Below are 26,441 nucleotides of genomic sequence, written 5' to 3' on the forward strand. Positions count from 1 at the left end.
CTTTAACTGAGAATAGATTTTTTTTTTTTAAAAAGGAGCTCTGTTCCAATTTCTGCAGTGAGCTAAGAGTTAATCATCATTTCTCATTACCTTATGCTGGTGACAGACCATAGAACCATTCTTTAAAATTTCCAAAAGGTGGGTAAATTGAATTCTTTTTATCGAAGATGATTTAAGGGAACGTGACTATTAGAGTTCTAGTCCATACAGATGGCAACATTTATTAAATTCTCTACCTTACTTGGCTTCCTGTTTAAACCACAAGGGCTTATTCAAGTAGTAAATAGAATCTGAGGTTGCAAATTATTAGCATGCCACATTACATTACCAAAAAAAAAAAAAAAAAGCCAAACAAATCTTGAGCTCAGGTGTCTAGAGTTTAAATCAAATTGGTTATTTACCTAGGTGACACGGTCCCAGCTCTGGTCCCAGTTTGGCTTGCATAGGGAGGTTCCATGAGTCCACTACACTGAACAACCCCCCCTCACCCCCCAGGCCTGGGCAGGCAGATATGGGAGACCACTGGTGCAGGGGGTGTTGCCTTTCCTTTTCTGCCCAGGGATGGCAATCCCAGAGCTGAGCCCCCTTTCCCGTAAGGGCCTACAATTTCTGCCAGGTCAACCCAGCGCGGCTTCAAAGGCCCCGCGTCCCGTCGGAGCCCCGCACGCTGTTTTCATTTAGCTGCACTCGGTCCAAGAGGAAAGCTCCCGACCGCAGCGATGTGCTCGTTTTAGATTAATTTTTCCATGGCTTTGGAAAAATATCTCAGAAACCCCAGTGAAGAAACTGAAAATAGTATGTGCGTGTGCGTGGGCGGGTTGGGGGCGGGGGAGGGAGAATTTAAAAAAAAAGAAAAAGGCATTAGAGAACTTGTATACGATCGTGAAAATGTGCATATTTATTTGGGAGGGGAGTATCCTTTGGGCAAATGGGAATTTACTTATGCAAGTGATTTGAAGAGCAATATGGTTTTGCTTTTTGTTTCCTAAGGTGAAAAAGAAAAGGACCATTACTTTTTTTAAAAAAAAGTTTTGTTTTAGGAAGAGAAAGAAAATGCTTTTATGGGATTATGTCGAGAATGACAGAGATTGCTCTAATCCGGGACAGAAAACTGCCCCCGAGCACAAGGCAGCTTCTCTCTGCAGCCTGGCGCCAAGAGCAGTGCTCAGGGCTCAGCTGCAGCGACCAAACCCTTATACACAATCACTGTTTCTCCGGCAAATGAAGGCAATGTCTGCTCAGCCTCCAGATAACCACCTCCCCCCCCCTCCACACACACACAGTCCAGCCACAAAGGGGAAAGCTAAAAAAATAAAATAAAGGGTTCACGTGAAAATTTTCCACTTAAAGTGAAAATTTTAAAAGAAGCGTTAAAATAATATTGGAAAGTTTGGGTAAGTAGAATCAATAGCAAAGCAATGCCCTTTTAATGTTTTTACCCAATTCACAAAGTTAAATAAGAAAAGAAATCAAAAATATCTGAAAAGGTTTTGAAATGAACCTTTACCAAAACGAGGATCAAGCCTTGGGTCTAGCCAAGAGGTGGTCTTGTTCTTATGGTTTATGTAGTAGATCTCTCCGTCCTGAGTCACTGCTTGCTCCCACCCATCAGGAAGAGGACCTGCAAGCACAGGGTGAGAAAAACATGCTTAGTCTTTATTTGATGCACCTGAAACGTGGGGGAGGGGTATAAATTTAAAACACATCTTAACATAGAAAGAAACAACCTCATTAAAGCAGAATTAGGTATAAGTTCAGGAGAATACAGGCTTAATTCTTCTTGACTGAAAAGAAAGCAGTAAATAATGAAAACCTATATGCCTCTAAAACAAACATTTAAAAGTCAGATTAAAACAAAGCAAAACAAAAAACCTTTCTGGAACTTTTTTTTTTTTTAAAGTCAAAAGATTCTCACTAATAATACAAACCACAAAGAGCCGCAGCTCTGGGAGCCCCCACCCAGTGAGCCTGAGACAGTGTATCCCTTGAGACTCCAAGATCCTCTCATAAAAATCCATGCAAGTGTTTGCCAAGCAGTTACAGTATCATAAACATTCTGCTTACTATACAGCATGCTTTAGTTAAGCCCACCAGGCTCCATTTATTTCCATTATTTATGTGACTGGCTCAGGGTGGGGGGCAAAGAGAAAACTGCAATGCAAACTTATTCTGAAACTGCTAGGAGGTGGTGAGGGCTGCGGCTGGAACTGTTAAGTCTTGTCAGAAATCAGGAAAGAGACAGCGTAAGCTTATTTCCCAGGAGAAGAGAGAACAATCTCTGCTTCAAAGCTACAAATTGAGAAAATAACACAGGAGACCTGAGGCCTACAGAAGCCCAAAGGGACAGTCCCCGGGACAACTGTGGAAGCAAGACCACTCCTGCAGGGGTGAGAGGAAGGGGAGGGGAAGAGCTGGAGCAGCCTTAGTCCCTGCCCCACACTGTCCCCTCAGTGCCACAGTTCCTCAGTCCCTGCCCCACACTATCCCCTCACTCCCAGCCTCCACTCTGTCCCCTCATTCCCAGAACAGCCCCTCAGTCCCTGCCCCCACTCTGTCCCCTCAGTCCCAGAACAGTTCCTCAGTCCCTGTGTCCCTCAGGCTGTCCCGACAATCCCAGAACAAATAGTCCCTGCCCCCAACACTGTCCCCACCAGTCACCATCTCACAGGAGTTGGACAGGAATGTGTAACAGAGAAGAGATGGGGACAAAAACATGACAGGAACAGGGTTCCCCAATGGTTCTAAAAGGTAGTAGAAGAGGGACAGAGAACTGTGTGTGTTCATTAGCGTTCGCCTCCCCACATATACACAGTAAGTACAGTAACACTGCATCACCCTCAGATCCACACTGGGGCTTTCACCAGAAAGCATTCAATTTTACTATATAAAATAATAATTTTCTAAGTACAGGTGGTTATTCACATATGAGACTGTATAAGTCTCCGAAAAACAACCAATGCTCACCTTTCTATTACTCACAGGCCTGGTACCCAAGGATCCACGTTCTTTAATATAGGGTCTTTTTGAAAACATCACTAATTTATTTCCTTACCAATAAAAGCCCTTTTTTCAAAGCCAATTAAGTATCAATGATTCCTTATTGCCATTGAATGTCATATGTTATAAAATTATTAATAAATTCCCTAAATTAATATAAATGCCAAAGATAAGTGGTTTTCAAATAATAAGAAACAAGAAAAGCAGATTTAAAGAAAACAATCCAGGGGCCAGAGAGAGAAAAGGTGGCAAGATACCCACCTGATATTTGGCTGGCCCTAGTTCAAATCCTTGGCATCATATGTGGTTCCCTGAGCTCAGCCAGCAGTCCCACCTGAGCACCACTAGGTATGCTCCAATATTAAAAAGGAATAAAAAGAGATCCACACCAAATGGTATCTTGGTATCGTCAAGTTATAATGATAACTTATTAACTACTGTAGGATGCGGAGGACAGATAAATCATTCCAAATATAATCTAGAGCATCGAATAAAAAGACACACACACAAACACACACACACACACACACACACACACAGAAGCTGTTGCTATTTAAAACACATGCGTGGCCAAGTTTAGCTTTCACAGTTCCTATTTATCATTGTAAAACCTCCAAGACAGAGGTGCAGCTGACTGGAGCTACCAACTGATGCCTAAGAGGAAATCCTAGTCTGGGCCCGGGCTGGGAGCACACAGCCCAGGAGCACTGAGTCTGGGCCATCAGACCCTCAGGAGCCAGGGTTCTGGACCCCAAGAGGCTTGGGGGAAGGTGGAACTCTGCACACGCACTAATCACATCCAGGGTGGGCCTCTCGGCCGCTGGGAACCCAAGCTCACTAGAAGAAGAAAGGAACAATGCACTTGGCTTACAAATCAAAGCACTTTCTTCATGAGCTTTCACTGTCACTCCAGGCCATTTCCCCACCAGAAAGACCAAACGTCCTAGAATTCTGAATGATTAACAAATTGGCAGGAATTACTAGATATCTGGGGAGCTGCCACTCACCAATCTTTAGACATCTCCTGACAGCGTTCAAACATCCCCCAAGAACCCGGCTTCCCTCCCCTTCTAGGGTGGAATGGTGCTCGATGTAGCCAGCCTTGCCAGCACCCAGCTCTCTGCCACCGTCACCAGGGAACCTCCTTCTTCCACGTCTGACTTCTCAGTTCTCTTCATTCCAGCCACCAAGAATTTCTTCTTTAAATATTAGCGGACCCACTTTTCCCGCCAGGCCGCCTCCCCGTGGCACCCGAGAGCCATCAGGATGCCAGCGGGCAGTGTGCAGCGGGCATCATGCAGTGCCTATTGCTGAAACCTGGGGCCCTGCCAAAGCACACGGGTGCTTGCATGCTTCCAGCTTTCTCCAAAGCTTCCAGCTTTGCTCCTCACGTAGTTAACCCCACACTAAACGCCACACCTTCTAGAATACCATCGAGAGGACAATGCCGGCTGAACACATTTCTCAAGTCTGAATTCTTCAGGTCCAGTGTAATGCCCACAACTTTTCACAAAATCAAGTATCCTGTTGTGTCTCATCCCCTTGTCATCTCACAAGAGACAGTTCAGATGTCCCCTCCTCACTGTGGCCTTCCTGATCTTTCCCCACTGACACCCCACTCGCCTCTAGCAGAGCTGCCCTGACCATAAGTGGCCACTCGTCTCTCACAGCAAGTACTTCAGCAGTGGCTCAGGCACTGCTTAGCAAAATAAATGTCTCCATACTTTGAACTTCCCATAAGTAGGCTTAACGCCAGGTAGTACTCAATATCTTGTTTATGTTTATAAACGAACAAAAAAAAAAGACTGCAACACTATTGACCCAGTCTTTTGCTTGATCTTTTAACTTTTCGTTCAAAAATGTATCTATGTTCAGGATTCATTAAAAAAAAAATTTTTTTTTTTTTTGCTTTTTGGGTCACACCTGGCAATGCACAGGGGTTACTCCTGGCTCTGCACTCAGGAATTACTCCTGGCGGTGTTTTACTCAGGGGACCATATGGGATGCTGGGAATCGAACCCGGGTCGGCCGCGTGCAAGGCAAATGCCCTACCCGCTGTGCTATTGCTCCAGCCCCTCATTAAAATTTTTAATGTTAAAAAGTACAGAAGTGGAAAGTGAAGAAAGTAAGTTTCTTTGTGCCTTACTCCTGGGACTAGCTGAATAAGTGCAGCTCTGGACTCTGTTCCCTGGCGCCTTCTTTAAAGCAGGGAAAAGGGGCTCTCACCTGCTTGTCCATCCTGATTTAACTCAACACATGATGTGTGATTTTCCTGCTCAACACACAGGTCTCAGATTCTCTTTATTGGCATTAATTTCACAGGTGTTCTTGTTCTTATACCAGTCCTCCCTCCCTTTCCTTCGTGCTGGCTATCCGTGGTTTGTTTCTCCTTGGTGCCTCCCACATCGCTGTGGTACTAAGAGTACCAGGTAGCTGGTCAGTGAAGAAAGGATGCAAATGTTCATATCCCACAGCATCTGGGGCACTGAGCACTGTCCTCATCCCATCACACACAGAACACAGCACAAGCGGGCAACTTGCCTGAACAAAGCTCTGAATCCAGGCAGTCTAAGGCAGAGCTGGTATCTTGTGGGGCTTGGTTCTAAGACAGGGCTTGGTTCAGGCATGAGGTTCAGCACTAGACACCGAGATAAAGGCGGAAAGCAGGGGCTCCTCAGATGGGGAACACCTCATCCTGGGCTTCAAGCCATGCTCCCCCGCCTGCCCCCTCTCTGGTCCTTACCCATGGCAGAGTTCTGCTATTTCCCCCAAATCCATCCACCTCTAAAACTCATTTCCATACACTGGATTCTCAAGGCAGGTGACACTGCCCCTTTACGACAAGCTTAATTTGCATGATTATTGCCATAACGAGATCCAAATATGAAATTTAACGCAATATATCTTAGAGTCCAGAAGTGAAATCTTAACTTATGTAAATGAGATGCATTTTATTATATTGGATTAAAGGGTTTTACTTTCCTTATTTACACAGGTTAAAAATTCACATAACAATCACAAATTGGCTCTTACTGATTTACATTTTAATCATTCTATTTGCCATTTCTTAAAGTTTTATTGGACAAGTACTAGAAAGTAAATCTGCTGTATGGCTAAGGGGGCAGATTGGGGATGGGAGGGAAAATGGGGACATTGCGGGAGGGTCACACTGGTGGTGTTGGAACACTAAATGCCTGAAGCAACTGTAGAATGAACAGCTTTGTAAATCAGTGTTTTTAATACAAATAAAATTTAAAAATCTTATATTTATATAAACCATAAAATACTTAGTATTTCCCTAAAAATAGTGGACTCCCAAAGTTCATGAGGCCAGGAGACTGTAAAGGGTGAGCGTCCATGCTTAGTTTGGGTCCCACATGGCACCTCGTGCCCTGGCACTGCAACCTCAGGCTTTACAACAAACTCCTAGACTATCTGGCCAAGGGCCTCCAAAGTGGCCCCAGGTTCGCCTGAGAGAAAGAAACAGCCTTGGGATGTTTCTCCATACTGTTCTTGCCATCACAAACAACAAATTAACAAAAGTCTAATGGGTCCAATTCTTTTATTTGGGGCATTGGAGGGGTGGGCATAGGTCACACCCAGTAGTGCTCAGGACTTACTTCTGAATCTGGGCTCGGGGAGCGGGGGGACCACTCCTGGAGGTGCTTCGGGAATTACAGAGGGTGCCGTGGATTGAGCTGGAATTGGCCACATGCAAGGCAAGCACCCTACCCGCTGTACTCCTGTTCTGGCACTAACGGCACTGACTTTAGTCAAAAAGATATAAAGACACAGGGCTTAACAAATGATTCGAGGGGGAGGGGAGTCACATTCTTGATTGTGTTTGGGGTTGGGGTGTTAATCCTGGAGATGCTCAGGGAACCACTGTGATGCGCAGGGATCAAACCTGGGCTTCCCTCATGCAAACAATCTTTTGAGCCATCTCCCTAGGTGACAGTGCATTGTAACATTATGTAAGTTTCAGACGGGCATAAAGTCCAACACTGATATACACTATAGTTAGTGCATCAAACCCAATTCCACCCTTCACCTTTCTGCTGACTCCTCTTAGGGTTAAATATCAATCTTATGTCAAATTTACAATACTACTGATCGAGAAAAGTTTATAACTACAGCAAATACTGACTTCCTGTAATATTTTACAAAACAAATAAAGTATTCCATGTCATTGTAAAAGTGACTCAACATCAACTTCCTGTTCTTGCACCAGGACCCTCCTGAAACAGTGTTAGTAACAGCCACTTGAAATGTCTAATCCAACCAGAAAGTCTTGATTGACCACACAGAGATACAGGGTCAGCCGCTCCCTCTGTCCTGACCTCCAAGTCAGGGAAGGAGAAGTCACTGGCCCAGCAGTTTCCGAAACACGCCCCGGGAGGGGCTCCAGGGAGGCCGATGTGGACTGGACGAGCAGTGGCAGGAACCCTGAGGCAGATTCCCTCCTCCGAGAGGAGGCTGAGTCTCCCCATTCCAGTCTCACATTCTCATATTCTCATATTCTCACTGTCCTCACTACGCTAACGCACCCACCTTTTTCAGAAGAGGGGAAATTGTCCCAAACCCCTTAAGTCTGGGAAACCAAGTGGCACAGCTGGGACTCACTCCCAGGTATTCTAGGTCTCCAGAACCCTACTCAAGTTCTCCATTGCACATAGGAATTAGCCAAGAGTATTATTATTATTATTATTATTATTCTGTTTTGGGGCCACACTCAGTGGTGCTCAGAGGACTATTTGGGATGACAGGGACTGAACCTGGGTCAGATCATGCAAGAAGAGAGTCTTACCTGCTGTACTGTTTGGCCCCAAGAGTATATTTATTTTTTAAACTGCATTTTCTGATGTTCACAGTAAGTCCCAGATCCTACTCACAGAGATGACCTTTCAGCTCTAAACACTTCTCATGCACTCGGTACTCATCTGTCCTCTCCATCAAACGGGCACTTCATCTTTTGAACCAACTTGACCGTAAAACAGCATTTGTGTTTTTTCTCAAGTGAAACTTTAATGGAGACTTTCACATTTCCCCAGCTTAATTTCTGCAAGTCTCCAGTGGTTTTGCTGACAAGGCTAAATATGTAGGTGCCACAAGGTCACCTTCCTTGCCAAGGAACTAGCTGTCATTCCCAGGGCTCCCCTATTCTGCAGGGAACAGTCCCTGAAGGAGCACCCGTTCCTCGGGCTCAGCTCTCTCCCCACTCCCACTGCACGCCCCTTGCCCCCCAGTCTCCTCTCTCCAGGACCTCGTACAGAAGTGGAGTCTCCACCTTCTCCACTCGGCCCACTTTTGCCCCTCCTTCCAGGCGCCCACTCTTTCCTGAAAGAATCCTGTGATTTTGTTCCAATAACATCAAAATATGCGAGCAGTGTAGAAGATGGGTCCCCAAACCCTGGGGTGGGGTTCCAAAGGTAAGTTCAAGATGAAGTGATCAAACAACAAAAAGACAGGGAGCCCCTCAGAGATGGTCCCTCTCCAGGGGGAGAGAAAAGTGACATCCTGGGAGCTTTCTACAGCTCTCAGAAAGAAGCCCGTACCCGACTGATCTCCCCTTTTCTTCAGCAAAGCCAGCTCTCACTCAGCTGGCCCCGGGTCCGACCACTGCTCGCCATGACCACCTGCTCTGACCAAAGCAGCCTGTACTGAGTTAGGCAGCTCCCCAAGCTGACTGAAGCCCTTAGATCTTACAGATCACTTTCCTGTTCAGATCCAACAAAGTCTTAACATACCTTCATGACCCATGAACATTCATCCCGCTCCTCCAGATACCTGCACAGCCCAGCTCGCTGACGCCACCGGGAATGGTGGTCTGCGCCGGGGAAGCTCTCGACAGCATCCCACCCTCTCCCCGGCACTCATCTCTGACCCTGACTTAACTCGCTTTTACTTGTACTCTGGATTCGAGCAGTGCAGACAGTGGCCGGCACATGGCTACAGTCAGTGATTGCTGAGAGGGGGAATGAACTACCTATTCCTTGGCTATGCCTTCTCTACCCTCCCTTCCCACATTGCCTTGCAGTTACCAGCACTGCTGCAAACTTGTGAAAAACGGAACTTGATCCTACAGTCGCAGTTCATTTGATGTTGGTTGAATGAATGAATGACTTAGGGGGAAAATTCAGCTGTCCCTGATGGATTTTTGAGATTGAAAAACCTTGTCCTCTATTACCACAGATTAACTTCCTAGAGGAAATGGCCAAGAATAAATTCAGAGAATGTTTTATATTTAAGTTTTCACCTTTTCTTTGATGCAACTGGATTTTTTTAGATTTTAACTTCATAAATAACACATTTTAATAAGAAAATCTATATTTTGAAAAAAGACAAGTGTAGAATCAGGGTGATAGTACAGCGGGTAAGGCGCTTGCCTGGGTTCGATTCTCAGACCCATATGTTCCTCTGAACATGTTACCTGCCAGGAGTAACCCCTGAGCATCACTGTGTGTGGCTCCTCCCTCTCCCCCTCGAAGAAAAAAATAAAAAACACAAGAGCTTTCTGTAAACTCACTTAGCCTTCAGAATATTCAACACAACAACTTTTTGTAAGAAAATTAACCTAATCTAACTTTCAAGGCTGCCTCACCTTGTTGACAGAAAATGCTTATTTTAGAAAGTAGACTATTTTATAAAACTATTATATAATGCAGAATTTATTTCCTTTCGTTGACGCTGTCTATATATGGTCTAAGAGTATTATTTTTAAAAAGTAGCATCTTAATCTTTCACACAAATATTTCTCCTCTGAGTCATGAAATTATCATAGCAGTAGAGCAACCACAAGGATTTAGAAATCAGTGGGAAAGACAAAAATAATATTCCAACACTTATCATGAGAAGAAATAAAACAGGCACTTGATTTGGTTCTTAAATGTAAATAGTTTACTCTCTTTCTCAGCCTCTCTATTCCAAAGCTGAGGAAAGTTTCCACACTCTACAAATAATCACTAAAGAAATGTTGAACATAGGCATTTTAAATCTTTTTCTTTATATTGTTTTAATATCCTCTCAATTCTTCCAAATTAATCCACTGGTTAAAGTAACAGTAATAAACACATATCCTTTTTGACATTAGGTTCAGTATTCACACTAAATTCCTACTGACTTTTAGGATGCAAATAAACTCAAGATGAGTCTTTCAAAGATGACTTCTAATACATATGTATTTAAAACATTTGTTACTTTGTACCCTAAGATAAGGTTAATGGGACTCAACTATCTTGGGTTTCCTCTGCATTAGTAGATAACTTCTAGAATAAAGTAGATAGGACAATGTTACCATACATGAAATAATCAAGTATATAACTAAATATGAATAATACTTCTTAGTATGACTGTGATTTAGAAAATTATTTTAGATATTATTTTAAAGCTCAATCTTTGTAAAAATGGAACATGAAACCAAACACTGATCAGTCACGCCCACAAACCAACTTTGGCTCACAGCCATGTAGGCTCCTCTACTGTCCTTGCTCCAGAGACTCATAAATAAATCTCAAAAGAGATAACAAGCTGGAAAAATATCTCCAGACACCCATTAGAGGCTGAGATACCCAGGGCACCCCGGAGGTGGGCAGGTCAGCCCAGTCAGTGCTGGTCCAAACAAAACCCCAACAGCTGACTGCTCTCACATTCCAGAATTGCCACCATGGCCCCTGGCCGGACTCCGCTGTCTTGGGACCGAGCTCTACCCAGAAATTCATCTGCTGGGAAAATGAGGTATGTGGGCTTTGTAACTGTAATCTCCAGGCTTTTCTGAGTCGGGATGGGCTACCTCCCCCAACTCCCAGTACTTTGGGAAGCCCTGGCAGTCTGGACCACTCCCCAGAGCCATGATTCAGCTATAAATTTAACTCTAGATGTAACACCCTCTTAAAAATTCTGGACTTCTTGGAGCACAGCCACACAACAGCTCAATCTCTACAACACTAATAAACCAGTAGCACACCAGACTGGATGGGATGTAAAATAAAAGGCAACCAATTTCGATTGACAAAACAACAGAAGTTTAAACCTGTAACAATATCTTAGTAGTCTTTTACACAAGGATTCAATGTCTCCATGGTGAGGTATAACCATCACTGTCATCACTGTCATCCCATTGCTCATCGATTTGCTCAAGTGGACACCAGTAACGTCTCCAGTGGGAGACTTGTTGTTACTGTTTTTGGCATATCAAAAACACCAGGCTCTGCCGTGTGGGCAAGATACTCTCAGTAGCTTGCTGGGCTCTCTGAGAGGGGCGGAGGAATCGAACCCAGTCGGCTGCATGTAAGGCAAAAAAACGCCCTACCTACTGCGCTATCACTCTAGCCCTTTCACAACCATTTTCACAAATTTTCTTCTAAGCAAACATTTTTTGGTTATGCTGTTAGGAAAATTATTGATAACAAGCAATATTAAGTAAATTATTGAGGGCCTGCCATGGGGGTAGGCTTAAGGGGAGGTTGGGAAAATTGGAGACAATGATGGAGGGAAGGTGCAGTGGTGGTGGGATTGGTGTTGGAATACTGAATGCCGTAACAAATCATCATGAACAACTTTGTAAACCAGTGTTTACATAAAGTGTAAGAGGAACACTTATGTATATAGGCTTCACCTATTCCATGTAAATTCCAAAATATATTAATATAGAATTGCTTTAAAAGTTTTATTGACAGTGAGATATGATTATTACCATAAAGAGATCCAAGTATAAAATAAAATTTAATATCATATTACTTTATATTCCAGGGTTGAAAACTTATATACGAGAATAGACTTTTCATTATATTGTATTAAATGGCTTTAATTTTTTTATTTACATAGGTTAAAATCATATGCTAATCACAAACTGATTTATTTTCTGATCATTCTATTTGCCATTTCTTAAAGTTTTGTTGGAATAAGCAATATAAATAAAAAAAATTTGCTATGTACCTATGGGGACAGGTAGGGATTGGGAAGGAAACTGGGGATACTGGTAGAGGGAAGGTCACACTGGTAGTGTTGGAACACTCAATGCTTGAAACAACTGTATAATGAGCAACTTTGTAAATCAGGGTAAATAACTTTGTAAATAACTTTTAATATCACTGTAAAACTGTATCACTGTCATCCCATTGCTCATCTATTTGCTGGAGCAGGCACTAGTAACATCTCCATTGTGAGACTTGTTGTTACTGTCTTTGGCACATCAAATATGCCATGGGTAGCTTGCCAGGCTCTGCTGTGCGGGTGGGTATACTTTTGGTAGCTTGCCGGGCTCTCTAAGAGGGACAGAGGAATCAATCCGGGTGGGCTGCGTGCATGGAAAACACCCTATCCGCTGTGCCAAAGTTAAAAAACTAAAACGACAAAATACTGATCTGAGCCACCAGAAAACCAAGTAACAATACACTGATCCTTCAACATGATTAATTTGAATGAAAAGTTTCCATAATACTAAGTCATTTTTGTCAGAAACTTAACCACCAAATCAGCCAAGACAAAAACTATGTGTCTTAAGAATCTGTTACACTGAATTTAAATGTTTTCACTTTTAGTATTTTCCCATTTTGTTTTTCATTTATTTAAATTCCCAGGAGCCAGAGAGATAGTACAGGACTGTTTGCCTCAAACCCTGCCAATCCCAGTTAGTGTCTTGGTACCTCCAGGAGTCACTCTGCAGCACAGAAGCGGAAACAGCCCCTGACCAGCACTGGGCACGGCTGCCAACCCAAACCAAGGAAAGAAACTGATGCAAGTAGGTACAGTGATGAGCCCAGTGGCTCTTAGCGCGAGTCCATGAGTTCTGGCTCTGAAGCTCTATTTGATTTTGCAATTGGGGCCACACCCGATCAAGCTCAGGACTTACTCCTGACTCTGCACTCTGAGTTGTATTTGAAATTTCTTCAGTACCCTCCAAAAGTGAGAAGTCAAACTTTCAATTTTGTGACCTGTAAGACGTTCACAATGATCCCGTCCTAGAAATTTCTGTCCGCACTTCAAGTCTTCATGATCCTGTCCCATCTCTGTGCTCTTCACAAAGGAACAACTGAGATCCACAGTCCCTGCCTCTTTCCCATCCCACATTTATTCTCTACCTGCTCTTTCAGTTGGTCAGTGCCTCCTTGCCCTCCAGGTACTTCGTGCTGACACAGAGCAGCTCAGGAGAGGAGCAGGGCTGCTACTCTTCTTGCCTCCGTTAGCTTACTTCACCAGAGCAACCAAGGTGTGAGGCACATTCCTCACTCCTACATCTGGAGGTGTAGCGACAGTGCAGTGGGTAGGACATTCACCTTGCAGGCGGCCAACCCGGGTTCGATTCCTCTGCCTCTCTTGGAGAGCCCGGCAAGCTACCGAAGAGTATCTCGCCAGCACGGCAGAGCCTGGCAAGCTACCTGTGGCGTATTCGATATGCCAAAAACAGTAACAAGTCTCACAATGGAGACATTACTGGTGCCCGCTCGAGCAAATTGATATGCAATGGGGTGACAGTGACAGTAACAATGACATCTGGAGGTATCTCCTAGGAATTCCATGAAAATTCTCATCAAGGAGGCATCTGAAGGGACTACACTGGAAGACTGAGCATGAGTCAAATAACTGCCTGGCTAAAACACAATCAATCCCTTAACATGTCCTTTTATTAGGACACGGATCTTCTAGCTACCCTTTATTTTTTTGGGGGGGGAGGTGAAGGGATGGGAGGATGGGTCACACCTAGCTTCACTCAGGAGCGGAGGACCATATGCAATGCTAGAGGTCAAACATTTCTGCATTTGAGGTGAGTGTACTCATTGTACTAAGTCTCTGATCAAGTTACATTAAAAAAAAAAGGGCGGATCAAAGCAGATCAATAGCTTCATTTTCTTTAATTTAGATCATGACTTACAGCTTTTTTTTTTAATTGAATTTAATTATTCCAGCTTTTAGGCCACACCCAGGGATGTTTAGGACTTACTCTTTGTTCTGCACTCAGGAATTCCTCCTGGCAGTGCTCAGAGAACCATATAGGATGCTGGGGATCGAACCTGAATCAGCTGCATGCAAGGCAAATATCCTATACTATACTATTGCTCTGGCCCTTTGGTTCCTAATTCTTTATTTTTAAAAAAGAATTGTTATTTAAAACCCATCAAAAACTATGAGTCATGGGGCTGGGCACATGCCTTGCACTAGGGTTTGACCTGGTTCCCCTTGAGCCCTGCCAGGAGTGACCCCCAAGCACAGATCCAAGAATAATCCTTAAGCCCCACTGGCTGTGGCCCCCAAACAAAACAAAATAAAGAAACCAGGACCTTCTTATGAAATTCAATAATAATAGGGGTCAGAAAAAGTCCAGCGGGTAGGGTGCTTGCCTCACATGCAACTGACCCAGATTCAATCCCTGACACCCCACTTGGTCCTCTGAGCCCTGCCAGGAGTGATCCCTGAGCACAGAGCCAGGAGTCAGCCTTGAGCACAGATATGTGTGGCCCCAAAGCCAAAATAAATAAATGGTAAGGAAATCAACCTGTGTCAGGTTTGCTGACCCAGTGCTGCTGCTCAGGAGCTGTGTGTGGCCCTGTTCCCACAAGGTCCCAGGGCAGGAGGGTAGCTCTGCAGAGGAGATCATAGACAGGGGAGCTCCAATAGCTTGGGGGCCAAGGACCCTATCTGTAACAATAAGTGGCCTGAACTCACTTCACTCATCTCATTCTCGACTCATCTCATTCTCATTGACTCTTTATTTAGTTAGTTTTACTTTTTGGGTCACACCCGGCGATCCACAGGGGTTACTCCTGGCTCATGCACTCAGGAATTATTCCTGGCCGTGCTGGGGGATGGGGAGAGTGAGGGACCCATAAGAGATGCTGGGAATCGAACCCAGGTCGGCCACGTGCAAGGCAAACGTCCTACCTGCTGTGCTATTGCTCTAGCCCCTCGTTGGCTCTTTAACACCCCTGACATTCTCTAACCTCAGCACCCCTTCTCCCAAGGAGAGCAAGGTCATTTCCTCCTGCATACGCCACTGCCATTATAACTTGTGATGCAATTCAAAAGAAATTAGACTCAACGTTCACAAGCCCTTAGTTTTTCACCTTACCCTTATTATGAAAAATCTGGTGACATATTTTTTTCTTTATTAGGAACCATTTGAGGGGGGTCTTGGGGGTTTGTTTGTTAGAAAAAAACCAAAAAAGCCTTAGTCTCACCCTGTGGGGCAGTCTTGCCACCAGAGAAGTCCTTGCTGTTCATGAAAAATAATGACCTCCAGCGTCCTTCCACAGAGGGAGGGAGCATGTGATTAGATACCAGAGCTCAGGAGTCAATCCTGCCCTCCCCTAAGCACAAAGGCAGCTGTACAATCAGCCCTTCGGCCTGCCCCAAGGCTCTCCCCAGGGCTGGCCCCTCGCACCGCCCAGGTTCTAGAGGGTGTCGACCTTGGGTTGTGCAGCCCCACCACCAAACTCAATCCTGGCCCTCGCACTTGAAAGCTGTCCTCTCTGGAGAAAGAGTTTCCAGAGGTGAATCGAGACATGCAATAGGACCTAATGACCCTCGTGAGATAGTTCAAAAGTGATCTAGGTTGAATACCTGACATATAAGTAGAGTTTTGGGGGGTGGGCCATGCTGAGGGCTGATATGATGCTCTCCCTCTGAGTTACCCTTGTCGCCTTCCCTGGCTTCCCTCATCAGAGGCCTGCTGCTTCTTGGTCCCAGCCACACTTCTCTCTTTACCAAACACTGATTTGTAGTCCTACATTCTAAAACCCATTCTATATTTTACAAACAAATGCAGACTTCTAATGGATGCAGGATTTTCTGCAAAGTCTTCTCTGCAGCCATTTATATGATCATGTAGTTTTCATTTTTCCCTTGTGCTAATGTGGTATCTTACGTAGACAGATTTGCATATTATTAAACTACCCATGTATCTCTGGAGTTAAATCCTACTTGGCCATGGTATATGATCTTTTTGACTACTCTGGCTTAGTTTGTTAATGCTGTATCAAGGATATTTGCCTCTATACTCATCAGGAACCCAGGGCTATATAATTTTCTTTTGTAGTGGGGGCTCAAGGTCGTGCTTCCCTCCAGGCTGTTTGGAAAGGTTCCTGTTCCTTTGACTTTCTGCAACAGCTTTAAGCAGGTATTTAAGAGCTTAGGAAGAACTTACTAGTGAACCCATCTGGACCAAAAAAAAATTTTTTTTTCTTTTTGAGATGATTTTTGAATACCATTTCAATTTCCTTGATGGTAACTGATCTATTCAGGTACTCTGGGTTCCTCCTGGTTTAGTCCTAGAAGGTTATAAGAGTTGGGAAAAAACACCCATTTCTTCTAGGTCCTCTAATTTAGTAGCATAAACATTTTCACAGAAATGCCTGATGATACTTTGAATTTCTGTGGTATCGGTTGTGATGAATGCCTTTTTATTTCTGATTTGGTTTCTTATAGTTTTCCCTCTTTCTAAGGAGAGAAAATGGTGTGTCAATTTTGTCTGCTCTTTCAAAGAACCTTTGGGGCTGGAGAGATAGAGAGTACAGCGCTTTAGTTCTGAGTCACGCCCTGGGCCCTTGAACTGTACGGCTGAAACCTCCAGCCGGCTCTCCATGCTAACCCCTTTAAACAGGGCTGTGGTCTAGCATATTCTGCTTAAAGAAAGTAAGCCTACCCATCTGAAGCAGGAGAGGAAAGGGCTGCCCGCCACGTTCCAGGTTCTAGAAGAATGGGCTATTGTTTCTTGTATGCAGCAAGTTCTCCCTCCCAGAACACAGTGACTCTCCCAGGAGCTCACCTGAGACCGAGTGCATAGCACTCTGCTGCACCGGGGGGCTGGTGGGGGCCGTGACGTTCATCTGTGACAGCATAGCCTTCCTGGGGTCCTGCCATGTGGTTGTCTGATCGATGTGACTATGATTAAAAAACAAACAAAAAAAAACAACGACTATGTTAGAAAACACCAGGCTGAGAAAGACCAATCGCACCTACCCATATACAGCAGACGCAAGAAGCGCAGGGCAGGTCCTCTCTGCCCAACTGACCGAGCAACCATTTCCACCCACAAATCACCCAACTTTGCACTTCTTGAATCTTAAACTTAAGGTCTGAATAACAACACCTGGCACTGGAAATCAAGTAAATGGTCACCTTAGCAAGCAGCCATGACTTGCTTCTCATTCAAAGACAAAAATTTTAAGCTTAGGCCAGAGCAATAGTACAGCAGGTAGGGCATTTGCCTTGCATGTGGCCAACCCAAGTTCAGTCCCTGGCACCTAATATGGTGCCCCGAGCACCATCAGGAGTAATTCCTGAGTGCAGAGCCAGGAATAACCCCTGAGCATTGCTCGGTATGACCCCCTTCCCCCCCCAAAATATTAAGTTTACTATCTAAAACAGCAGCCATGGAATCAAACTCAAAATCTAGAAAGGAATGACTCACATTTTTCTCTGAGAACTAAAACTGACATTTATTTCACTTTTATGAGCAAAAACTTTTAGGTAAAACACCAAAATGTGGCAAGTCTTATTATAATACATTCTCTTAGGCCAAAATGAAACTTAAAAATTCACTTTTAAGTCCTTACTATCTCCTGTGACTGTCAGAGGCTGATGACTTATAAACAATAGATTTCCTAAACATTCCTAACTTGCTACACATTATTTTATACACATGCACATGAATTTGTTCACCTGTAAAGTTGGGGACAAAAACAGTTAAAAACTTGATAGAATTTAAGACTGAAAAATCTCAATAAATGATGGATAAATAATGAGTCAATAAATACTAGTTGTCTTCTTCCGGCAAAATTTAATGATTTCTGCAACAACTAAAGATAGTATTATAATTTCATATTCTTTGGCAGTGCTAGCCAGGGCTTGACACATGGGAGGCACATCTTACTCTGCCACTAAGCTACGTCCCCAGGCCCCCATAATAGGGTTTTTATGCTTTAAAACACTAAGACAGTAATGGGAAACCAGTTAAATATATGTGTATACCACAAACACATGGGAAGATTAGGCATTTAGTAGTTTGACTTTTGAGCCAGGAGCATAGAGGATGTGTTTATCCTCAATTTATCCCCACTTGGTTTATTCCCAGTACTGCAAATAAACAAAATGCTTCAAGGGTATCTTAAAAGAACCTACCCCACTAAATAATTGTTTGTCTTGCTCAGTAAACTCCAAATCTGAGTCTTCTGTTCTGGAATCACCCCACATTAAAGAACCACATAAATGGTGAGGAAAAGACATACTGTTATTAAGTTTCCCAGCAATGGGACTAAAATGTGATCTCATCAATACTGTTATCTTATCAAGAGCACAGTAAAAAAAAAGAAGAATCAGAGATTGGCTGAAGAGGGCCTTAGATAATCATCTTCTGGAGGAGGTCTTAGGCCTAAGCAAGCAGTAAAGAAGTGAAATAAGTGTTGTTGCTGTTGTTTTTTAAATGAGGAATGTCAAGGTTATTACAGATGAACCAGAAATGTTAAGAGAAAACGCTTACAGAACAGAGTAAGAAACTACTCAGATGCCAACCCAGCCATGCCTGGCTACAGGCAGTATCTCCTGCAGTGGGCTTCAGCAGCTCCTGCTGAAAGATCAGGCCCAGTAGCAGCTTTGTCTTCTTCCTTTTCAATCCTCTGCAAGAGCCACTGAGCAGCTAGAGACAAGCTTTGGACCTCTAGACACCCAGCGACCCGCAGAACACCGAGCATGCAATCCTGCTGGAGCAAAGCTGCAATCCACAGGAAGGCCTCAGTGAAGGGAACGGTCCTCACTCTCTGCTAGCATAGTAAGGAGCCAGGAAATGAAGTCACTAGGGACCATGTACGCTACTGCTCTTGTCTCCATGTTTCCAACAAATCCTAATATTTGCCAGCACAAAGAAGAGAGAGGAATCAGCTCACTGGAGGTCTTCCAAACATCTAAGAGTTGAGCTTCTCTGAAAATCCAGATTATGGAGATGACACCCATCTAGTCCTAACCAGACAGGGCGGCACCCAAGGCGTAGGAGAATCCAATCTGATGACTGAACGTAATAACCATCAACTCTTACCAAATATTGAAGATAATCAATACATTTACTCTAAGGTATTATTCTCCTTCAAGTAATCAATCTGGGTTTTAATTTATTTGGGGTTTGGGGGTCATACCTGGCTGTGCTCAGGGGTCACTCCTGGCTCTGCACTCCAGGATCACTCCTGACAGTGTTTGGGAGTCATATAAGGTACTGGGAACAGAACTCAGGTCAGCCATAAGCAAGACAAGCAACCCTAGCCCCTAAATTAGGGTTTTTAATAGAATCAGTGAATGTACAGTTTCAATGTCCTCAAAATGATGAATTATGGGGCTGGAGCGATAGTACAGAGGGTAGGGTTTGCATGCTTTGCATGCAGCCAAACTGGGTTCAGTCCCCAGCACTGCCCGAGCACTGCCAGGAATATTTCCTGAGTGTAAAGCCTGGAGTAACCCCTGAGCACAGGCAGGTGTGGCCCAAAGAAGGTGTGATTCCTGAGTGGAGAGCCAAGAGTAACCAACAGTCACCCCGAGCCTCACCAGGTGTGACCCCAAAAGCCAAAATAAAGATGAATTATTTTGCAGAAATTTGAATGTACAATTGCTCAAATTTCTCCCTGTGAAAATCTGTGGCAGCTCTTAGATCAGAGTCCTATAGACTTGTACTATGTCCCCTCAGTGATGTTCCACTTAACTTCATTTCTTTAAGGAATAAAGATGCCATTACCTAAACTGTCCAACCATAAAAGCACATAACTGAGCTGGAGAAATAGGACAGGGGTTTAGGAACTTGCCTTGTATATGGACAGCTCCAGCTGGATCCCCAGTACCACACATGGTCCCCTCCAACCTCTTAGCAGCACCAAGCATGAGCCCTGAGCACAGAGCCAGGAGCAATCCCTGAGCACAGAGCCAGGAATAAGCCCTGGGCATAGTCAGGCATGGCTCGAAGTCCACCCCACACCCCAAAAATGTAAAGCACGTAATTACTTAGAAGCATAATAAATGAAAAATAAAATTAACTACAGAATGCTCACCTTCACTTTTTCATAATTAAATCATGGGCAAGTCTTATCCTAGTAAGTCACTTTCCAACTACACACACACACACAAATATGCAAGGTTCTCTTTTATTAGAAGAACAAGAACCTTTGTTTTCTTTTGGAGCCAAACCCAACTGTAGGCTTAGGGAATCATACCGGGTCCTGGGGATCTAACCAAGATTGGCTGCTGTTCTCTCAAGAGTTAAAGAGCACCTCCCACTTTAGGAAATGCTGATCTGAATTAGAGCAGAGCAAATTCTCATGTCCATCCTAATAAATATACCAAGATGCTCTTCAAATGTTTCATCGCCAAGCACTGAAACCACAACCCTTATTAGGAGCCACTGAACAACACTATAGGAAATGGGTTTGAGAATATCAGGAAAACACTGGTGTCTTTCCTGTAACCATCCTGCCACTAACCAATGAAAGCATCAAGCTAATAGTTTCCTAAATAATTATAGCGACTAACACTAGTATTGACACTGTGATGAGTCATTTCAAGGAGAGAATAACTAACAACAACGTGGGACTGCCTGATCCCCAGAGTGTAAGCCTTAAGCCAGCAGCACCTAGAAACTTGTTGGAAATACAGAACTTTAGGTTCCACCCAAATCAATGATTAACCACCAGCACTTAATACGATCTAGAAGAAATCTTTTCCGCCATTAAAATTTGAGAAGTACTAAACCTCAATATTGGAGAACTATGCTATATTTTAAGGATGCCTGGAAGGAAGTATTTTCTGTGCACCAGGAATCTATGGTTCAGATAACAAAGTAAAATAAATAACCTGTGGTAAAAACTCAAAGTTTAATTTGCGTCATTACTGCAAAAGGGTACAATGAGATCAACCAACTGCTGATAGTACCACATTAAAAAATACTTATGTCACAAGGAAACAATTCTTACTGCACCAATGGCTTTAGGTCTTCATGCCTACTCAATTAAAAAAGAAAAAGCACACTAGCTCTTAAAGGCTGATTAGAGCATAGGTTCTCCGTGCAGAAACTGGGATGGGGCATTGTTGGTTATCACCGTTCTGAAATTAACAGGGAGGGAAGTACACTTTACTGTGTACTTCACAGTACACTAGTGATCTGCCACTAGTTTTGAATGTCGGAGAAGACATTCTCAAAACTCCACTTTACAAAGAAGAAATGTACTGTACACAATTTTAATTACAAACCATATTTTCCTAAAAGGCAATCAAAATAGACTTAGTTCTCATCAGAAAATTATTAATAGCTTATCTTTTTTAAAAAATATATAATTACAGTACCAAGCGGGCACCAGTAATGTCTCTCATTGAGACTTATTGTTACTGTTTTTGGCATATCCAATACACGCAGGTAGCTTGCCAGGCTCTGCCGTGCGGGCTCCATACTTTCAGTAGCTTGCCAGGCTCTCTGAGAGGGGCAGAGGAATCGAACACGGGTTGGCCTTGTGAAAGGCGAAAGCCCAACCACTGTGCTATCGCTCCAATACCAAGAGCAAGGCCTCAGGTATTTTTAGCTACTCATCTAACAGTCTTTATTCAGAACTGTGCTGTTGGGGCTGTAGAGTTAGAACAGGGGTTAAGGTGCTTGCCTTGCATGTGGCCAAGCCCAGTTTGATCCTGGCGCCACATCCGGTCTCCCAGGCACTGCCAAGAATAAGCCCTGATAGAGAGCTGAAGCCAGCCCTGACAGGTGTGGAGTGAATCCCAGCTCCCTTCCCCCGAAGAACACACTGGCATGTTGGACCCAAGAGAGAGCTCAAGGTGGTGAGCACATGCTTTGTAGGAGGAGGGCCCATATGGGCCCCTCAATACCACAGGGAATGCCCCCAACACCACTGCAATGCCCTGAAATAAGAAAACTCCTGTCACATTCTGGGTGATATAAGCAGAGACTGACGCACTTCAGGACTTTATTGGGGAGTCTATACAGTCATGCCCGGCCTTTTATGCTTTATATACATACTATCTTATGGTGAACAGCTTCTAACTAACGTGAAATAAATGATGATGCAATAATGATTTTCAAAGTTACACATTAAGTGAAAAATACATACAAGTTTTACTTAAGGACAAACCCTTTATATGTAGTAAGAGATGACAAGCTCTAAATACAACATTTTTATAGTGCAAGTCAAATGTGTCTTTCCCATGAGACCATAAACGACGGGAGGGTGAGTACCAGCCCTCTGCCTTCTGACAGTCCCTAGAGGAACACAATGCTTTGTTAACGAGTAAGTGCTTTAGTAACTGCTTGATAAGTTAAAGGCCTATTCTATTAAGTTAGCCTTTAACCAAGTAAAACTGTAACCGAAATGGTAAATAGATGAACTGACATACAAGGTGCAGTATCATGCATAAATCAGCTGTACTTTTCAGTAAGGAACAGACACCACTATGAAAATATGAGCTGTAACAGAGAACAATGGGGAACCGTATGAACACAGAGGTGGGTGATACTGGGGACAGCTCTGAGACCTGGTATGCATGCTTTGCCAGCAAAAGGCCTGGGTCTGAGCATTCCAACATCTCTTCCAGATCTATACCCCCACAAAAGGAAAAAAGAACACAAGCCAGTTTAATGGAGTCTTGGTTTTTATTTAGCAGGGTCAGGAGGGGTCAATGATGAACTAAGTGTATCCGTAAACTCCATATCACTTTGTAAAATGCTGCAATCTTGGTTAAAATACAGAAATAGTTTCAGCAAAATAAACCTGCTAGAAATATAGGCCTAATTCCGTTATAGGTAGGGTTTAGTCATCTTCTCAAAAGCCACACTTGGAACTGTTTTTCTTCTAAGTTTTAAACTTACATTTCATAAAACCCTACAGGGGCTGGAGAGATAGTACAGTGGGTAGGGCATTTGCCTTGTATGCAGCCAACCCAGCTTCCATCCTGGCAGTCCATATGTCCCCCCTGCACTGTCAGGAGTGATTTCTAAGAGCAGAGTAACCCCTGAGCATAGCCAGATGTAGCCCCAAACAAATAAACAAAAAAAAAAACCCCTACAAGGTATCTAACAGTTTCTTTGCATCTTTCAGACGACACAGTTTAAACATTAATAATATATATTTTTAAATACAAAGTCTAGGGGTCAGAGCAATAGTACAGCAGATAGGACTCACATGAAGCTGACCTGGGTCCGATGCCCCATGTCCCATGTTTCCCTGAGCATTGTCAGGAATAATTCCTGAATGCAGAGCCAGAAATAAGCCCTGAGCACTGCCAAGTGTGGCCTCCACATCAAAATCAATCAAACAAACAAACAAACAAAAAAAACACTATAAAGCTTCTTCAAAATGTTGGGGCTGGAGCGATAGCACAGTGGGTAGGGTGTTTGTCTTGCACATGGCCGACCTGGGTTTGATCCCCAGCATCCTATATGACCCCCCGAGCACTGCTAGGAGTAATTCCTGAGTGCATGAGTCAGGAGTAACCCCTGTGCATCGCCGGGTGTGACCCAAAAAGGGGGAAAAAAAAGTTTCTTCAAAATGCATCTGAGGAGCCAGGGTGTGGCTCGATGGTAGGGCTTACACCTGAGCTCCATCCCTGGCATCTGCCTACCAGAGTACCACCAGGAGGGATCCCTGCAGATCGCCTGCTAACCTGTGTGGACCTCTGTTCCCAGAGGAAAAGCAAGGCAATCAAATACTGTCTGAGCTTGCAGAGACGCCGGCACACACCCTGCACAAGGGCATCTTTGTGAACTCATTTTTGCTGCCAGGGTTTGCAATTCAACTATTCGGTGTTAAATATTGCCGATAAAGGCAGACAAAGATGAAATGATTCAAAGAGAATCTGTTGCTATTCTGCAGACATCTGGGTACAAATCACCATTATCCTGAAGAAAATAGGATCAGCTGTACTTACATCTAATGAGAAGCAAGCGCCTGAACTCAAGGGCTCTTTCTATTAAGAAAAGTTGACTTTCAAGAAACAACAGAAATACAATCAAAACTGGAAAACCTGGAGTAAGAAAATACAGTTGTGAGGGATGTTTTAATTTTAAAACGCCTATTTTTGCTGTCGTGGCCTCAAAATACTACAATGGCAGAAACGGTCCTAAAATTTAGAAGTGGGCAGTCGGCCCAGATTTATTGCTCACTTATCAAGCCCATGTTTGTTGTGCAAGTGTTATTTATAGAGTCACATGCTAGAGGCTGTTCCCAAGCTAGTTAAACCTCCAAGCTTAATTGACTCTAGGAACAAAGATGCATTGTTCAATCTAATCCTTCTATGAGCTACAGTTTCTAAGCTACCATATGCTTTTTATATTTGTCTATGGCTACCCTGGGTTATTTTTAGAGTCCAAATGCCCAGCGAAATAAACATATAATTTTCTGGGTAAGGTTGAAGAATAAGACTTGTACTTTTTCTCAATGATAAAACAATCTTCAGATTACTGTGAATCAAAATCTTAAATTGAAAGAATCAGGTTACCACTAGAGGCTATTAAAAATGAACTGAAATTATGAACAAGTGTGGGAAGAAAGGTACAAACAAATACAACAGCTGATGATATGCTACCACTGTAGGATGCACTCCATAATGTAATCTGACCCCATACAGCCTCAGATTTGGTCAAAGCAACAACTGCTCAAGGCTTCCTCACAATCTACCCATTTTCTATACAGGAGTGGCACACCGACTGTTCCCAAAGGTAGGAGTGAGGATGGAACAGTTCTGAGAAGAAAAAGGTCTAGTGGGGGCTTCCAGACACAGAAAGTCATTCAACCTTGATCCCAGACAGCTTTTACCTGTACACAGTTCTCTTCAGAGAAAATCTTTGTACAATCCCCACAGAACCTGAGAACTTTCTCCCTCCCAAAATACAAAAAAACATGTAGATGTCCTTGTTCCAGGATACAGAAGATGACAATGTCATCACAATGAACTGAGCCTATATGTAGGAAGAGAACAAAGAACAGTAATCAAGTCTCTTGGTTCTCAACTGGAAAGTCTAACTAGTTCCAGCTTTCACCAAGTGTCCTTTAAAATAAAAAGGAAAGTAAGAAAAAGGGCTGGAGAAAGAGTTCAAAGAACAGAGTGGATGCTTTTTGCCTTCAGGGGACCCAGGTTCAGTTCCCAAGGAGAGCCAGGAGTAGTGGGTGCTCGCCGACCCCTCAAAACAAACAACAAAAGGGGTTGGAGTGATAGTATGGCAGGTAGGGTGTTTGCCTTGCACGAGGCCAACTGGGATTTTATCCCTGGCATCCCATATGATCCCAAGTACCACCATGAGTAATTCCTGAGTGCAGAGCCAGGAATAACCCCTGAGCATCGTTGTGTGTGACCCCAAAAGCAAATAAATAAATAAATAAACAACAAAGAAAAGAAATGGCAGTACTATGGCCAAAATACATCTGAGATATTTTAAGATGCAGAAAATCTGTAAGTGGAGCTGGAGAGACAGTACAGTGATGCAGGGTGCTTGCCCTGCATGCTGCTGACCCTGGTTTCACCCCTGGCACCCAATATGGTCCAAGGCTCCCCACACCTGTACCTCATATAGTACTCCAAGCTTACCTAGAGCGATCCCTGAGCACAAGCCAGGAGTAAACTCTGAGCATAGCCATATTATTCATAGTACAGTCTTTAAGTCTCTTCAAAAGGTGGCTGATATTCTCTTACAGCTCTCGGTTTTGCTTATATTGATTTTCCTGAGAAAATGCCATTTCAGGTGGAGTTACTATATGTCAGATACCAAAAAGAATAGCACTTTTCTTATCCATATTAAAGACCTTGGCAGCATTACTGTTCCATTTTGTAACTATCAGCCTAGGGTAGGTAGGAAAAAAAACCCTGTGAAGATAAGGAAGCAAATGTGCTGAGTATCAAACTTTGGACTCATTTGCCATGACACGACTTAGGACCAAGAAGAGAGACAAGTTTTACAGTCCAACAAAGCTAGAATCAGCTCTCTGGGTCTCATCAGACACCAGCGGCGTCCAAATAAGGATCTGCTCCGTCTGCTGGCTCACGTCTACTCCGAGAAAAGCACACTGAGTTACAAACACAGAACTAGATTTTCGTTGCATATTCATGGCTACTTTCAAGTTTGACTGTTATCCATACAACAAGGCTTTAGCCACCCAAAATATTATTAACACAGGACGAGTGAAACACTCTGGAAAATATTTCCCAAACAGTAAATCACCAGAAAGGCAGTCAATAAAATCCAAAATAAACACGTCTAAGCAAAGTAGGTAAGTGGCCCTACCTAAAAGGGGTATATGTGCAGAACTTTTAGTATGAACTGCTAGAATCCTCCAGCCTTCCCCCACTTTGATGAGAATACGAGTAGTCATTAGAATCTCACACATTTCCCCCTTATTACTTAAAGCAATAGTTTGATAACACTCAAAAATGTCTTCACTTATCTAAAACTAAGGATCATACTGACATTAGCAAAATATTTT

The 26,441-nt window shown here is 43.5% G+C and overlaps 1 protein-coding gene across 8 annotated transcripts in view; it reads right to left on the minus strand.

The window, feature by feature from the left end:
- Positions 1–26,441, minus strand: part of YAP1 (Yes1 associated transcriptional regulator) — a 94,703-nt gene that overhangs the window by 34,366 nt on the left and 33,896 nt on the right. For 4 of the 8 annotated variants that reach the window (XM_055130946.1, XM_055130941.1, XM_055130944.1 and 1 more), the window contains exons 3-4: positions 16,757–16,872; positions 1,508–1,621 (exon numbers count right to left, since the gene is read on the minus strand). In XM_055130946.1, coding sequence (XP_054986921.1) covers positions 1,508–1,621; positions 16,757–16,872 — 230 coding nt within the window. Of the gene's footprint in view, positions 1–1,501; positions 1,622–16,756; positions 16,873–26,441 lie in introns of all 8 variants that reach the window. The other 4 variants (XM_055130945.1, XM_055130940.1, XM_055130943.1 and 1 more) reach the window with 1 other exon arrangement.

Source organism: Sorex araneus, chromosome 3 (genome assembly GCF_027595985.1).
Source record: "Sorex araneus isolate mSorAra2 chromosome 3, mSorAra2.pri, whole genome shotgun sequence".
NCBI lineage: Eukaryota > Metazoa > Chordata > Mammalia > Eulipotyphla > Soricidae > Sorex > Sorex araneus.